The sequence below is a fragment of the Rhipicephalus microplus genome, chromosome 4 (genome assembly GCF_043290135.1).
Source record: "Rhipicephalus microplus isolate Deutch F79 chromosome 4, USDA_Rmic, whole genome shotgun sequence".
NCBI lineage: Eukaryota > Metazoa > Arthropoda > Arachnida > Ixodida > Ixodidae > Rhipicephalus > Rhipicephalus microplus.
Window position 1 is genome coordinate 6221340 of NC_134703.1, and position 18135 is coordinate 6239474.

Sequence of the window (18135 nt, forward strand, 5' to 3'; positions counted from 1 at the left end):
ATCGAAACAAATGCAACTTGAGTTTTAAATGGTTGTTTCTGATTTCAAAAACGAATGAATATCAAGTCAAATCAAACTTTATTTATTTACCATACAAAAACTGGAGGGTCGCCAAGGCTAAAAGCCGCAAGAAGGGCTTGAAAAAGGCCCTGGTGACCATCTGTCTATCACCGTTATCACCGGGCTGAGCAGACGACTGCGAATCCCTCAGCGAATAAGTAGCCGAAAGCAGTCTGCTTAGCAGACGACACGAATCTATGCATATGGGATGGTGTACATGGTTAGCCAGAATAATGCAGTAGCGACGAACCATACACTGACTCTATGAGCAAATACTCTTAGTACCCATAAATGCAATCAACACACACTGTTCTTTTTTTATTTTGAAGCTATGACACCAAAATGTTAGGAGGAAATAGCAATGCGCACTTCATTTCATAAGCGCAAGCATGCATAGGTGAAGGAAAAGTTCTTCCTGTGACTTCATGTTTACGTTATTTTCACATTTATACTGTATAAAGCGGCAAACTAGTGTTTCTAGTGCGTGGATTAAAATGACTGGCACTTTAATTAGTCATTGGCACTTGGATTAAAGTGGGCGGGAAAACCTGTAGTTCAGATACTGAATTATAGTCAAGCCACGCATTGAGCACTGGCCTCTACATTTTCTTCACTAGTTGCTCTTGTAAGTTTGTGTTAACAATGCTATTGTAGAGAATTGGGATGGCATTAATATATAGCAATTCACTGTGCACAAAATTTACAATTTTGTGCCTACTTCCTTACTTACTGGTTGGCCTCCAAAGCAGAGAGGATGGGCTTCCTTGAGGAGCTTGAAAGCAGCCAGGTAGCCATCGGTGCTCTGCTCCTTGTGAATTAGTACTGCGAGTGGGACAGCACCAGCCTTGGTCGCAGTCAGCACCACTGTTACTGTGCATTTGGTGGTGTCGCATGAGGCAGTCGAATCAACAAAGACGATCTCCCTTGCCAGCTCGAGGTTATGAGCTCGTCGCATGATGGGGGTAACCACGACCACTACCCAGCAGGCACTGCTGCCACCACGAGTCACACTTATGTGAGTGCCTGGAAAGTTATGTGGAATGGCGGGTGGTCTTTTAAGAACAATCTTCAGGCGCATGACTTTTAATGGCCATTTTGCTCTCTGTACAGTGCAAAGTGTTCCTGCAAAGTAAGTTTTTGTTCTAGCTTCACCTTGCCTTTTAAAAACGTCTTGCAGGCTTTTTTCAAGCGATCATAACATTACCTCATTGTCGGAGTTTGTTGCCTCACAAATCAATTGCAGCAAAAATATTTTGACTCCTTGAAGTACGAGTGGAGTTCAGGTTTACTGCAATCTTTTTGTACTTCATTTATTGATTCTCCACGAGCACACTGTCAGCTACACAGCGATTAATGACAAAGGGAAAGAGGCTACATCAGTGAGCATTGTTACAAATTAGTATCAGATAGAGCAGAGAAGATGAGCAAAATCAAGAGAGCATGGACCCGTGCAGGTGCCCGCATTCCCTTATGAATGCGGAGCATTTCTTTGCGTACTGCATGCACTTTCGCTATCTATCTATCTATCTATCTATCTATCTATCTATCTATCTATCTATCTATCTATCTATCTATCTATCTATCTATCTATCTGTCTGTCTGTCTGTCCTATCTATCTATCTATATCTATCTATCTAATCTAATCTAATCTAAGCCCTGCTGCGGTGGTCTAGTGGCTAAGGTACTCGGCTGCTGTCCCACAGGGTGCGGGATCGAATCCTGGTTGCGGTGGTGGCATCTATCTATCTGCCTGTCTATCTCTATCTATCTATCTAGCCGCTTACGTCTGGGTGCTCACGTGATAATCTCCTTAACTTGGTGGGAACCTAAATTAATATGAGAGGGTTTGATGATTATGACACGCTGGTCAAAACATAAATAACATTATATGTATTGTTAAACACTTCTTGTTAAACAGTTAAACAGTGGCACATACCTTGCCACAGCTGTTTGACACTTGGTATCTACCCAAAAACGACAAGAACACACATGGGCCATTGTAACGCATGAACGTTAAAGGGACTCTGAAACACCTTTTTAAGTAACCATGGAATGGATTCACTAAAACAGCATATTGCCTCACGAATTAAACGCTGCAAAAATTTTAAGAATACGTCCGGTATGAGGGGACTCGCAAAGATTTGTCATGCTGCAATCGCATTCGCTTTGCTCTCATCCCGGCGAAAGCTCTGGGAGCTAAGTTGGGGGGGGGGGGGGCTTGTCATTGAAAACTTTCTCTTTGTTTTTTTTTTCGCTTTGAATACATGGTCTTTTCTGTGTGATCGCGAGCGGGCGTGGGGACAAGTTGCGGCATCTCGCGGCGATCCCTGTAAGGACCGAACGCGCCATGTTAAAATCAGCGAATGGCTCATAGATGGCCTTTGAATAATTTTTCAGCTTCCTCCGTCATTTGTTGAAACGAAAGAAAGCAATTTTTAGCTGACTTTGGTCATTTATTTATTGCAAATTCCAAGCCGCGTACTGCACTATAATATTTGGCCCGTGTGTTCTCGGGAGCCTCTTCTACCAAATGGCAACATTTTCTGGCCATGCTCAAAAAGTGTTGCAGGGCCTCTTTAAGACAAAACTGACAGCGGCAGCGTTTACTCGACAAACACAAAGAAAAATGTCAGGGTGCGAGCAGGGCCCCGCCGCGGTGGTCTAATGGCTAAGGTACTCGGCTGCTGACTTGCACGTCGCGGAATCGAATTCTGGCTGCGGCGGCTGCATTTTCGATGCAGGCAAAACTGTTGTAGGCTAGTGTGCTCAGATTAGGGTGTACGTTAAAGAACCCCAGGTGGTTGGAATTTGCGAAGCCCTCCACTACAGCGTCTCTCATAATCATATGGTGGTTTTGGGACGTTGAACCTCACATATCAATCAATTCAGGGTGCCAGCAGGAGTCTAACCCAAGCATAATGCGAGGCAATCAAGAATTCTACCACAGAGCCATGCTAGATCTCGGAACCATTTTTCAAATAGACCGTAATGTTCGTGAAACGTCAAATGTGGTTGCAGTGCTGGCTATGCAATCTCATAAAGATTACATATTTACTCCTATGCTACAACCTTTATGTTGTGTAAATATGCATTGTAGTTAGGTGCCATGCGCAGAAGTGGATTTATGTACCAGTGTCCAGGGCTACCATCCTTGCAAGCACAAACCCTTCAAATCAGCTTATCACTTCTGGTGTTGCTAATACTCATGTTACTGATGGCACCGTTGTGCAAGTGCAAACAACTGGTTATAGAAACATCTGCAACTGTTCGATATGCATCTGTTCCTGCAACATTTGTACATATATTTAGCATCATTTCATAACATGTCGCTGAATAAAAAAAAGTTACAACACGGCCACCTTCCCTCCGCATGCTTCACATAATGTGAAGTCCCAAAGTATATGGGATCTGCTGAATTTTTTTTTAGTTTCGCATCTGTCAAATAAGGTGTTCTCTGTTTCGGCTCTACTTCTCAGTCTTCAATGGTATGGCGCCAGGACCAGGATAAGATAGGTTTAAGATACCTGACCATTTTCCTGAACAGTGAGAGCAATCGGTGCCACCAAGCTAGGCGGAATGTGCCGCCATGCAAACGAACAGAAAGGAAGCGGAGCAAGCTGTTCAAAGAAACATAACAAGCCGTTCATCCAGTGATCAATATATGTCATAATTCAGTGTTCAAGCGGCTGTGTGTCTGTGGTACAGACTGGGAGGTGCATCAGTTATAGGCCTCGCAAACGTGTCAATTCATGTAAAGATTGGTGTTTGTAGTAATTTAGCCACACATTGTGCTAGGCATGGCTGCAGCATGCCTTCGTCTGTCGGATGTTACAGTCCTAAAATGCTGTTGTCAAAGGCTCGCACGGGAGATATTTGAGGCTTTTGCCATCCACCAAAGGGGCCATAGATGTGTGAGCACTCCACTACTTAATCTGTTCGAAAAAAAAAAAATCAATTTGATGTGACGCACATGACTGAAGATTTGTAATCTAACCATTTTTTTTGTATCCGTGTATCCTTGATCTTGTCAATTAAAATTTCAGTTGACAGTCAGCGCCCATTTTTGTATCGCCTTCCTTTGTCCCATTCTTGCGCTTTACGCTTCTTTTCTTTTTTTATTTTCTCCCAAGTTTAAATGGCCTCTCTAGATTGACCTGTGTGGCTGCCACTCTGTACAGCTCTGGTTGCTGCTGCTGTCATGCTTTCCAAAATTTCAACACTTCCTTTAATGGCATTTACAACTAATCCTTTCATGTAACAGCCAAGGACAAAATGCCTTTGACAAAGATAAATACTTACATTGAAACATAGGCCGGCCAGTTTGAGGCATCTCATTTCTTTTTTTCATGTTTTATATTTCACAATTTGTTTCTATGGGCTGACTCGCGAGCTTCATTAATGCTGGTTCCCTGTGAATTGATGCTCATGCAATGTGTCAGTTGGCCTAGATTGCCAACTTATGCCTTGAACCAAAAACCTTTTAAAAATAAGTCAGTGTCACTCTCAAAGAAAATAAATAACGTGTTTGTTATTTCTTTTATCTGGTCATGTATATGTTCTTCTTCCCCCCTTTCTTTTTCATCATTTCGGTTTCCCTATCAATCTGATCTGGTTTCGCCACTTGAAACTCCGACCGCCTGTGCACCTCTTGGGCTTTAAGTTTGCCATACTCAAGGTTACTCCAAGAATTTGATGTTTCTGATTTCACAGGAACATAAATTCATCAAAAAGTTGTGGGTTTCAAAGTAAATACATCATTTCTTACTTCCCAAGAAAATAATGGTAAATGTATGCTCTGACTGGCAGGTGCAGTGTACAACTAAGCCACTGGCATGAATCACAAGTAGATGAGGCTTTGTGCTGAATGTGTCTGTAATTTGTCATAGCTACAACTTCACCATTCACACATTGAAAATGAGTGCTTATGCTTATGAATACTGTTTTACGTAGAGGACAGATTCTCCCACAAGTTTAGACATACCTTGAGCTGCATACAAAGAAGCCTTTTCCTCCAGTTTCAGCACTGGGTCGATGTAGGTACCACCAAAACAGGCCTCCCTCCAAACGCTGTGCCAGTGGTAGACCGTTCTTTGAGGCGGATTTAAAGCCGCATTGGCCAGCTTTGCAGGGCCATCATCTTCCATAGAGAGCTTGCTCTCATGCAGTCTCCTTGCTTCACTAGGGGTCATGCCTTCGCTGAAGTAACGGAGGAATGTTTGCCTTGTTGACCTAGTGCCGCGAAGTAGTCGCAGAGCATCCGCTGAGTCGGTGCTGTGGCTGTGCCTGTCATCGATTCGTATCACTGCAGAAAGAGGCACCTCTCTCTGCAGATACTTGTCCCTGCGTTTGGTGTCAAACGTGGCCAGCTTTATTTTTACGTCAACTTTTGCCATGCACTTGGCATTGCGTGGGCCACTCTTCTTATTCTTTGTGTGGTGCTGGCAGCGCCAAATTTTGTGAAAAGCCATCCTGCATGACACACATGGGTGCAAATGGGGATAAGCTCTTTCATAATGCACTGCTTTGTAAAATATAATTACCTAAGTAAGAATAACTAGAAGTACAAAACTCTTTTCACAGTTGCACTGCTGAAATAGCTATGCTTTTATCACATTTGCAGCTGGCTGCTCGTATGTTGTATTCTGTGCAATGGCATAGCACCGTACGATTGTATGAGCACCATATGAGTGGTTGTCACACATCTCACTGGGGCACCCCAGAGGTGCTTCAGCTGCCATGCCATCATGAAGGTGATGGTAGTGTTGAACAATCGTTTGGCTCGGTGCACGCCAGGAAAGGACTCTGTCTGTACAGACTGTTGACTGAAAGCAACAAAGAATTATTCAATACTCACAATAACCTTTAACTTCAGCAATTATGACATATTTTGGACTCCACAACTTAGTGAATATTTTTTTGCCTGACTTGACAATGTGTTAAATAAGTTGTAGTTGGTATTGTTTGCGACGGTCCCCTCTTCCCCTCCCGAGCCAGAAAAAAAAAAAGAGGCATCTAGAATTTGTCGCAGAATTGCATAGAGACGGGCAGTATATGAACGTGACATTAACATCAGTTGGGTATTTATACCAAGAGCCTGCTACAACACATGGCAAGTTCAGCTACCACCCTTTTCAGCATCGCTGGTTAGGCCAATACTTGTAGCTTTTGCAGAGCCTGCTAGGTGAAATGACACATAATGTTGCAATCTATATGCACCAAGCAAAGTTTTATGGTAGGGCACATGCTTCGGTGCTGAAGTTGCCACATTCAAGATACTGCAGTGTGCGCATGTCATTGCAGTAGTGCAAGACCGGTTGCAGCAGGCAAAGTTTCCGAACAGATGGTAGTTATACATGAATATTGTGAGCTCAACCAAGAGCTAGGTGGCTTTCGTCAACTGCCTCTTCATTATCATTAGCTCAAGCAAATAATCTCTGTTGAGTATTCATTTATTGAGTTAAGATGGCTTGTTGGGCAAGTTGGTATATAGTCTTCGTGGGAACCCCAGCAGCATCAACAGAATGCAGAAGCAACCAAGGCAAAAAAAGACGGACAGGAAGGACGCTAAGCTGCCAAGTGGCGTGTCTACTACACTGTTGGTGTTCCCACCTAGATGTTATTGGCCTGGAGAGATTTTAGGACTATGCAGCTCTTATCTGTGTTGTTCAATGAGCACTAAAATTTACAGCAGTAACTTAGAGACCCTGCTACATTTTTTAAGTAGTCATCTAATGGCTATTTAAAGGAGTTCATTGTCGTACGAATCGACTGCCGCAACAATTTTCAGTGTCAAGTATGGCCAGAGTTAATGGGGTTGGTCGCGTTTTTAAGTGCTTTCTGTACTAGCGAGCGGGCTGAAAACTACACAAGCATGTATAAAAAAAAGACAAGATTAGGCAGACCTGTTCGCCAGCGCGCGTCGCCTTTGTTTTTTTTTTTTTTTCTTGGAATGCTAAGCTACTTGCAGCGCGACGAGCGAACATCGCCGCATATTGGGACGGCCGCGGTAACATTGCCCATCACGGGGTGTCATATCAGCCAGTGGCCGTCCACTTTGAGTTTATGGCACGGTTGGGTTGACGGCATCATTGGGGGGAGAGAAGAGCGAACGATTTGAAGATGTTTAAGAATTGTAAATTATATTTCACGTGCTGCGCTATGTTTGGCTCACATGCCCTGAGGAGCCTAGACTACCGATTGGCAGCACAATTGAATATGATGCGCAAGTAGGCGCGTAGAGGACACGGGACAGAGCGCGTTTTTTCGCCATGTTGAAAAATGGTCAAGCACTCGTGTTTCGATCGCCTACCACTTTTTTTTTCTCGCCGAAAGACCGCGAAAACGTCTTGGCGCACGCTCAGCGTTAATTGTGCCTCTTCGGTCGAAATGTTTCAGTATGTAGCAGTTTTCACATCTCGGCGCAATTGCCGCAGCAACCTCATTACCGCAAATGGAGCTGCCGCCATGACACCAATAAAATCGCCTTGTAGCGCGGCGCGGAATTTCGAAACTATGATTTCAGCTGTAAGCCCTGTGTAAATGATCGCTCAAACGGCTGTAGTGCAGTAAATGGCATCGACAAGACAAACCCACCTTTCCCCAGCACTCTGGACGCGCCAGACAATCCAAGAAGTGTTGGTCCGTACGCTGTAGGCTTCCATCCATTCATTGACGGCGTCTTCGTCGGCCAAGTTCGCTCGGAACACGGACTCGTGTTCAGTAGACTGCTGGTCATCTCTTACGACCTCAAGTGGCTGACGCATCTCCTCCATTGTGCCTCGATATTGTGCAACAACGCGATCGGCACTCGTACAAACTTGACGGTCACAACCAAAGTGGTAGGACGAACTTCGTGGAGCGATCGCTTTGGTCTGACGTCACCGCCGATTCAGCATGTACACTGTGGCCAGTAATGTTTCGTTCTACGCCGAAGAATTCGCAGTCATAGACATGAAAATTCCCTATTTCGGGGATTTTTCCCTGTTAACGTTGACGAAAGTTCCAGCATATTTCCCTGCATAACAGTACTCATTTCCGCGCTCATCTCTAGCAAACACTATAATTACACGTGTATGGTGTACTGGCCACTTTTGAAATCATGACTAGCCTACCCGCTGCCGCACAACAAAGCCATGGCATATTCATTCATATAGTGATAGTACACTGCACATTGCGGGATTCAAGTCTAACACCAATAATGAACTAGAAATCGCTCCGCGTACATCAAATCTCAAGGATTCTGCTAGCGTGGTGCATGCACCAGAACCGATAACAGCAGATGAAGGCGCACTGTGACCGCTAATTATCGGTCGTCATATGAGAATTTAACCATTCCTGAAATACCCTGCAATATTGCGAAGATTTCTTTTGGCTCAAAATGACAGGCGAATATTCCCCGATAAAACAAAAATTTCCTGCACGGAACATCACTGAGTGGCTGCGCCTGTGAGACATACTTCACCGTGTGTAATCGCTTTGAAAGGTGGTTTCACTGCCGCATAGGTTCTCTGTGCAGTGAAACCAACCACTTTGGGGATATTCGCAATGCCGTGAAGCGACCTTTCAAGACTCAGTAAGGTTATAGTGCCTGCAACCCTGTTAATTTTAAACAGCGAATTTCATTGGACATTTGTATTTATAGTGGGATCATATCATAACATCCATCTATATTAAAACACTTGTGGGCTCTTATCGCAATAACAACAAAAGTTTATTGAGAAAACTGAGTTCATATGTGTTACAAAAAAAAAAAAAAATCAAGCAATGCTTTATACCGCACTGCACTAGCAATGAGGTGGCACCTCGCTTCCAATTTTCTTTGTCTATTTAAATAGAACCATCATATGCATCATTTATAAATTTGTTGTACTGTTCTTGGGTCATTTATTCTCAAATCGTACATTCTGAATTTTCTTTGTTTTGGAAATTTTGGGTATACAGTGTTTTTATTTCATAACTTGATAAGACAGATGCTTGGGCTAGTTGGTGATAGGGATTCAACATATTTGTACAGCGCAAGACTACGAGTAGTTACGATGTAACTACAGAAGAAGATACAAGGACAGAAAGAGCGCTGACAACTGAAATTTTATTAACGAAAATGCTGGAAATATATACTCATGACGGAACACCACCGCGCAATGTATTGCATCACAGCAAGACAATCATCATCTCATTATATGGTTACAACACCACAGCTCAGCACAAGTTCACAATCAATTGTGTCAAAGCCAGAAACTCGCTTTCTTTTTTAGTCGGAGCAAGCGAAGGCATGCTGATACATCGATCACCCAGCATTTGCATTTCATTGGGCTCCATAATCTCTCGTGTAGCTGCTGACGGTGTTTGGCTACAACAGTGCACTTTTCGAAGTGTTGGAGGACCCTATCAAGTTTAAAAGCTTGTTATATGGGCCAAGTAGGAAACCTTTAAACACAAATATTTCACTGTGTACAACTTGCAATGTAGTCATATTTAAATCATACATTTAATAGAAACTTGCTTCCACTTTGCTTCAACCCAAGGTAGCGTAAGTCAGAAAAACTTGTGGAGCTTGCTCAGACTCGGACTCAATAAACATTTTTGGGAGCCGTACTCACTATCACAAAAATTTGTTCAGCTGGACTCGCTCGGACTCACTGTCTTTTTCGACCACAATGCCAGTGCTTTTTAACACCGAAATTTCACGTCATCGATGCTCTTATTGGCACCTTTTCTTATGGTGCCTTCGAATACGAGTTACAAGTGCTCGTGAACCAGTAAGGTCGTTCTTCTTGAAAGAGATGAAAGCGCAATATATATTCATCACCAACTTCCTTTAGTTGTCAATGGTTAGGGAAAAATCGAGGCCTTCCACCATGTAATTCATGCCACTGATCAATAAATATTCAAATGGTATATAAAAGACACGGCTTTGAAATATGTGAGCATTGACGCGAGTATGAACGCTGATCTAGGTAAAGCGGATAGTAATACTGAAGACGAGTAGGTATGACCATAGCTTGGCAAACAAAAATCGAACTTAGATTCCCTCAGGAAATGTATCTTGCACTTTGGACTTGCTCGGACTCAGAAACACCAAAATTTTCCAGAGACGGACTCATTTAGATGCACACTCACAGAAATGTTAACTCATTCTGAGACTAGCGTCTCGATCCGAGTCAGAGTGAGTAGACTCCGAAGTGAGTTCGCTAATATCTACAAGAAAGAGACATTCCTGGTATAAGAGCAAAAAAGGACACTGCTAAGAGGCGAAGAAATTACACAAGCGCATGTGATATTCGTACAAGCCTATTTCTTATTCGTAAAATGTTTAAGGTTATTGGATTTATTATAATAAAAATGCTTGATTTTAAATGATTCAACCAAATTACTACTTTTTCAACCTCACATAACTATTTGCCCATCACTAAACCTTGCAGTTCTTGCTTCTTCTGGCTGTTTTGGACAGGTGCGTGAAAGAAGTTGTGGCCGAAAATCACATGCATGTTTTCTGACAGGGCGAACTGTTGGAGGGCTATATTTTTCAATCAAATGTTGAATGGTAGAACTGAAGATTACCAAGCATATACAAGCTGTCTTGTCAGGTTTCATGCATATTCGGAATTCGCTGCGAGGAGGGCTCAACATATGTAATCAATTTGCAGTATTTCTAGTGCAATGAAGCTGTAATATTGGCGTACAATTTTTTTAAAGGGACTGTCAACTGCACAGAACTTTTTGCTTATTATGGTGAAAATGAGAAGATTGTTAATCTCATCAGCACCAATGAGCATGTTTTTTTACCATATAAAAGGAGTAATTTTGATGTTGAAAATCTACAAAGCAACTGCTGGCATCACCCAGCAGCTATGTGGTTCAATTTATCCACACAGAAATGCTCGCAAGTAGGCTGGCTTTGCTTTAAAACAAACATGTTTAACTTGAAATTGCATTTCATTCCCTTGAGGCAACTTTAGACTGCACAAGAGAGCACTTTTGCTTGTTTTATCACGCGTTCAAGGAGGCACCGTGGCACTGCCGGCGAGACGGTCGCGTGCTTGCCTACGGCGGAGAAAAGCGAGTGCTGCGCCTGGCGCCGCTCTCAACAACAACAACAAAAAAGTCTTTGGCAAGTATTAGCACAACTGATTTCAGTAAATTTTCAAACCTTGCCCGTGGGTCCAGTGTCATCTAGTAATGTTGCGCGATCATTTGTGCTTAAAGTGCACAACAGTACTTATCAAAGTTCTAACATTGGAGAACATTTTGCCATCACGTTTCGCTTAATCATGTTGCCCATGCTGGCTCTCATCCCATATGCATCGCAGAACACCTAAACACAACTGCAAGACAGCGGGGACATTCTGCTGTTTTGTGAAGGACATTTCATGTTTGTTTTAGTTGCATGCACACTTGGCAGGAGTAAAACCACTACAGTTCGTTTCAAAATGCTGGCGTACCAGTGTTGCTGGAACAAACTCTTCCCCTCAACTGTGGTGGTTTTTGAGGCTAACTAAACAAAGCTGGAGAAACTTCAGTAATACATTATCTGACAATTTCCATGCTTTATACGACCAGTACGGTGTATGTAGTATTATTGGTGAAGGCCTTGCAAAAACTGCACACGGTTTCAGTTTTTGACTTTCACACCACTGTGATCACGTCCACCAGCCATCGTTCCGGGCGTTCATCACTCCGATGGAAAAATACTGAACGCAGAATAAAAAATTTTTTCCGAGAATTTCTACACACTCGCCAGAGAAGCCGTTGGAATGTTGGACACTTCAGACGTATGGTTTTTATTGCGATACAAAACAGCAAAGCAGTGGAGGACTATCATAGTCACTTGAAAGTGAAAGACTTACTTGGGGTGCTGCCTTGCATTCTGGCCTTCAGAGCTTGCATTTGAATGACTAAATTACTTATGAGCCCAGACTCGGAGAGGACACTGCACTTGTTTGCACTTGTTTCATCATGAACCTTTACCAACACGCCCAACTGGCAGTCATCCTACATACTTATGAGCGCTAAATAAAGCTAGAATAGATTTATCGTCATTGTGCCCTACCCACCAAAAGCTCCAGATGGTCTCTCAATGCCCGTAGGGTGTGTGAAAAATGATGCAAACAGACAGTTTTTATTTCACTTGTGTATTTGCTTACTTGTAAATAATAAAATCACCAATGTTCATTTTCATGAGTTTGGTACAATAAAGACATAATAGTAACACGTCGTTAATACAAAATAATTGAACTCTCTTTTTTTTTTCTTGCAAATGGTGCTTTCATTCCTTATTGAGCCACATTTGCTGCTTCTCAGCGCACAAGCGCCACCATCCATTGCCGCGCACCCCCACAAGGCAGTCCTACATGCCCATGAAGCATAGAAAAATGTGAGCCATGTTAACTCAATACTGTGTGCCCACAGTTGACATGCATCTCCATGTGCAGTACCCTGTAGGTGTGCTGCTTGCCGAAAATATATCTGGTAAGCTTAATGATCAAAATATGTCATCCACAATGCACTTCTCATGGTGTTGTATGCATTATGTCTTGGGGTCCTCTTTATTGTGCTGCTTGTGTGCTTCTCTGTGTGTTCAATTTCCTGCCTTCTTTTTTACTTGTACTATAGTTCTGATACATCTAGGATTGCTGACTGTTTCCATTTCCTCATATTTCCTTGCAAAGTTCTGAGAAACTAGAATAAAAATTGACTTGAAAGCAGGTCGCAGAACGCGATACTTAAAAACACTTTGGTATCTTTCCTACTTGCAGGCTGGCCACCAAACCTCGGTGCTAAGGGCTTGAATGCCACTGGGTTGTAGTTGCCACCAACAGCAAGGGGATCGCGTCGTGATGGAAGAAGGGGATGCACGTGATCACGTGCGATGCAGCAGCAATACTGGCGCGAGGGGGACAGAAAATAAAAAAAAAAACATTGGTTGTGTGAAAACCTGTCGAGTCTTTTTCTCACTTATGCTACACAAGGTATTGTAACGTTCTCCTCATTGTGAACATGTACTGTGATAGGGACAGCAGCTGCCTTTGTGCAGTATTTCTGAATGCTTTGTTGTTGTTACTAACACAAAGCTGTCACATAATTTAACCTTTTACCTCACTAAAATTATAAATGAACTGTAATAATTACAAGAGCAAGCCTAAAAATGTTGATACTTCATGTTACTTTGCCTGAAAAATGTTAGTTTTTGAAGCATGAAGTTGGTTTTGTTTAATCCCAAACAAGCGAACTCCACTTCTTAAAGGAGTGCCAACCCCTGATGTCCGACTAAGTTGGCATAAAAAGGACTGAATCATCGGCTTTCAGTGCTTGCAAGGAATGCTGGGTGAATGTCAACCGTTTGACACGCTATGTACACAATTGTGTACACCCCTTGATTTTTCTATTTGTATTAGTAGGGGCTAAGAAACATCAATATATATTGACTTTCTAATCTCTTTATTTAACTTCGTTTTGCAGCATACAGTTGCATATTTATTTTTATTTTATTTACTCTCAATATCCTTACGGCATAATAGAGGGGACTGGTTACAAAGTAGACAAGGAAAATGCAGCATGAAAAGTTACTAAACAAAGAATAAACTCATCATTACACAATGTTAGCTGTGTAAGGACAACAAACACAATACATAATTCAGCCTGTAAATACAGAATGTTAGTTAGTCTATTTTGCATAATTACAGAATACTGAGTAAAGTTTATTGGAAAACAATTACTAATAGTGACATGTCTTCAGGTAGTTGGTTTCAATGTACCAATGTACAAGATGAAAACACTGGGAGTTGCATAATGCGATGCCAACCTTATGACGAGGTCACTGCAATGGGATATGTACTGAGGATTCAGGATTAGTTGGTCATGCAGGGTGGTATGACTGAATAATTCGTGAAATGAAGCCAAATAGGATATTTTACAAGGGGGTGCAAAAGAAACAAAGCTTCGGCTAGATTTAATTGAAGTTATACCAGCAATGCAATTACAGTGAGAAGGTTTCAAGTGGATGGAGTTATTCTGTACAAACAAGTGAATCAAGTTGTCGTGGCAAGGGTCTCGCACAGAAGAGGCATATTCAAGATTGAAGCGTAATAATGTTTCATATAGGAGTAGCTTTAGTGTATATCGGGGTTTTGAGAAGGTGCAATGTATGTAGCCTAACTTGTGATCGGCATTATTAGTAACATATTCAGTGTGAGGTGCCTGAGATAAGTTCAATGAGATAAGAACACCTAATTATTTATATGAGTTGACCCGATTGCGTAGGACATTTACCTAGTATGTTAGCAAGATGTCTGCATATCTTCTTATGCATGTTTGCTTACATTTACGCATGTTTAAATCTATTTGCCATGTGCTGCACCAAGCTGCTACAGTGTTGAGGTAAGATTGGAGAAATGAACTGCCATTACCACTAGTTATTTTATTGAAAATTACGCAGTAATCTAAAAAACATTAATGTTTGAAGAAGTTGAAGATTACAGGCTCAAGGTCGGCGTCGGGTATCTTTTTTGGCACTGGAGCTGGGTTCATGGCTTGATGGGGGCGCCCAGAACATAAAAGAAACCACCTCCACCAGATGTCGCATAGTTGTGATATGGACTAAGGCAGCAGGCGGCACTTCCAAGATGAAATTTTTTGTTTGGCCATACTTGTGGCCGAGAAACAAAGTCAAAGACTACAGTAAAGCACAAGTTCGGTTTCTTTTTGAATGCACCTCGTGTTATGCCGCTATTTTTGTTGCAATAGAATATCGAGTGCCTTGAAATGTCAGTTTCACACAAGTACATACAGTTCTTCGTAGGTGGTATCTGAAAGGGCTAAGCGAGCAGTTCACTTTTATTACTTTTTTTCCTTCTCGCAAGAAACCCTTGCACCACTTGGGCCGTAGCCCAATCATTCGCAAAGTTTGAGATTAGCTAGTTTGTATGACGAGACCTCAATGTCGAGGTGTTTCATGCATTTGGCACTGTAGTCACTGCCTGCATTGCTTCATTTATGGTGCTGGCAACAGTGCTGTCACCAGGGATATTTTAGGGGGAAAGAGGAACACATGCTCAGTACAGTACTTGCAACAACCCTGAATGGCAGTGAAAAACTTGTGCAAATACACATGCCAGTCATGAGGCATATGAACATCGATACTTGTATAATGCCTTGCTGAACCGAAACTTCGTATAGAGATTAAAAAGAGGTGTGAGCATAACATTTCACAGCTCTGAATTTGGATACCCTCATACTTTTTGAAATTTATATTTCGGGCTTCTGGATTTTTAGATGTCCACATCTCTTTGAGAAACATAAACTAGTATGCCAGCAGTCGTCAAGCTTCTAATCTTCATAACTGCAGAAATATTAGAAATGTATGCAAAGGCATAAGCTATCTTTTATCCTCAATGCCAAAAGACATAATAAACTGGGTGTATTATGCTGTGTCTATAGGTGCTATTATGAATATTTTCATAACATTACAAAGACTTAGCGTCGATGTGTACAGCTGACTGAAATGCATGGCCTCCACATTAGACCAGCAACTTATGTTGGCAAGTATTTTTATATTTTCAAGGCCACTTGTGGCAGCCTCAGTTGGTCTAATTTTGTTCAGAATGCTTCTTCAATATTAAGAAATATATTGCTTTTTCTTTTTACAACAGCTTATAAGTCTTACAGGCGGTTTACTATTTCCTCTGATTTTAACATTACATTGCAGTGAAACGCCAAGTTCATAGGCTGAAGAGGTGTATAGGCATTTTAGACAACTCGTGCAAAAGCTTTTTAGAGCTTCGCAGAAAATAGACATTGCTGGCATTAACCGATATATTTGCTACCATGCCTGTGAAAGCTTTGCAAAACAATTTCCAGAATATATTTGCCTTTGCTGCATTTTCTACCTGGCATATGCTGTGTTGCAAAAGGCAGTTGAACTATTTGCTGCATTGAATTCAATATCTGTTTCTAAAGTGTATACTAATGAATTGTAAAGTCTTATTGCATCTTATAATCCTTGCACAGATCAGGCAGTTACATGAACGGATGTTTATTTGAACAGGTACATGCGTAAGGACTGGCTCTCACCTATACAAGGTTGGATGATGAGGGGTCTAAGCAAGCAATGATCCTGTGATACTTCGAATGGCATTTCATTAGCAAAGCGTTGTTTTTAAATGATGCAAAAATAAAACAAGGTGCAATTGCAAGATCCTGGGTGACTTTTATGGTCTCATAGTTTCCTAAAAGTAACTCTGGCACTGCAGTCGTTTAGTTGCCATGGGAATGATGGGTACTTCACAGATTTGCCTAGTTTTCGTGTTTGCAGGCTTCCCATGCACTTGTGGCTGTGTTTATAGCTATGCATTGATTTTAAACCTTTGCTCAACTTTGTCTTGTGGCAAAGCGAATCCAGGCCACACGGAGCTAAAAGAACGAACATTAGACACATTCGTGTACTACCCTTCCCTGCCATGCTAGCTGAAGTGCTGTGCGTTGTAGCTGCCACAGACACTAGCATCAAAGTTCTCTATGTTTCATTCAGAGCAGCGTCTATACTTTAGAACATCCTCCAGTGTATCTCTATGCATGGTCTGCACTCCTGCTTTTATTTCAATTTCATGTGACGGCTGTGTGGCACTAGTGGCCAGGCATGTTTTTTTTTTTACTTGCCATCAAGTTTGCATGACTGCTTGTTGGACAAGGGCGGGTTGTAGAAAAACAAAGAGAAAAACACCATGTCGAGGTGCTCGGTCCCATATTATAAAGTTGCGCGTGCCCTCACAGCTTCACCGCATTACACATGCATGCTGCACTGAAGCGCCAAAAAAGAAAAGAAAACACGAGCGCTTTTTTCTGCAGGACGCACCAGAAAAATTTTGTTTTTGTTCGAACCTTACTTGCACCGATAGGCAATATTTAATCAGCGGCGTTCTTTTGCCTTAACGATGACGTATTAGCTTGTCCGTGTAATATACAAAGGAGGCGTTGAATATATGAACGGGCGAGGCCGGAAGCTTTACTTTTTTTAAGCCGCACAATGGTGTTTGGAAGGTCTTCGTGTGGCATGGCACGTTCCTATTCATAATGCGTAGCTTAGAAGTCAGTGCTGAGCATCAGCTAAAGCTAATTAACCCTGAAGTGACGACCGCGACGTAGCGGAGTGTGATTTTTCCGAAAGCCCCTTTCTGACCAGCGACGAGGCAAGGCTTGCACAAGTACGTGATCGCGTCGTTTTGTGTTGATTGCATACGACTTAGTAAACATCCAAACTTACATCGTTGATAACGGGCCGGCAAAACGTTGGGCAGAGCGAGGAGCGCAGCGCAGCGGCGATACAAGGCGCGCGCACTGCTTGAAACATGAACCGATTGCGAGATGTCAATCGTAGAGGGTTTTCCTTTTCTTGATCACGTCGTTCCAGTGCCCACTTGCGTCATGAACGAGCCGGCTTTCGGTTGCGAGAGGCGACAGGTGGGCGCACACGATTTCTTCGCGAGTATCCAACTCAACTCGCCGCAGGTCCAAAAGCCGCGAGGGGTTTCCTTTGCGAGCAAGGGGCGGGACCCCCCGCGCGGCTGCTGCAACACTATACGAAAGTGCGGGGAGCGACAGCGCGATGACACAGTTAGGCCGGCGGAAATGCATAGCCTCCAAGAGTGTTGGCCCGCGGTGCATTCTGGGTGGCTTTATCCGCTCGCCTTTGTAAACTCGCAACCGGGCCCGGCAAGGCGTCGTGTTCTGGCACTCTTCGAGATTTTTTCCGACGTTTCTTTCACGCTCGTGATGAGACATAGTAGCACCACTGTGCTTCTGTAAGTCAAGTATCTACGTATTTTTTTGGACTCTGACTGTATTGAGGATGTTACGTTTCGTGTGGGAGCTAAACATGGTGTTGTAACTAACTCACTGATTAGAGTAGCAGAGAGAGGAGAAACTTCTGCTTGGCAATGTTGGCTTTTCATACTAATAATTCAGCCAGAAATTGAACTTCTTTTGGCGCACACGCTCTCGATGCGCCCTACAGAGGTACACAATCGTTTCTAAAGAACTGCCTAAGTTGCAGCAAACTGAAATGTATTGGCTAATATAGAT

General features: G+C 42.6%; 1 protein-coding gene across 2 annotated transcripts in view; it reads right to left on the bottom strand.

Moving 5' to 3' along the window:
- Window positions 1-17763, bottom strand: part of LOC142814154 (uncharacterized) — a 30402-nt gene extending 12639 nt beyond the window's left edge. The window contains exons 1-3 of one of the 2 annotated variants that reach the window (XM_075892124.1): window positions 17318-17763; window positions 5042-5529; window positions 791-1083 (exon numbers count right to left, since the gene is read on the bottom strand). In XM_075892124.1, the coding sequence (XP_075748239.1) occupies window positions 791-1083; window positions 5042-5529; window positions 17318-17319 (783 nt within the window). In that variant the 5' untranslated portion in view covers window positions 17320-17763. Of the gene's footprint in view, window positions 1-790; window positions 1084-5041; window positions 5530-7653; window positions 8135-17317 lie in introns of those variants that run through there. The other variant, XM_075892123.1, reaches the window with a different exon arrangement.
- Window positions 17764-18135: the final 372 nt, after the last annotated feature.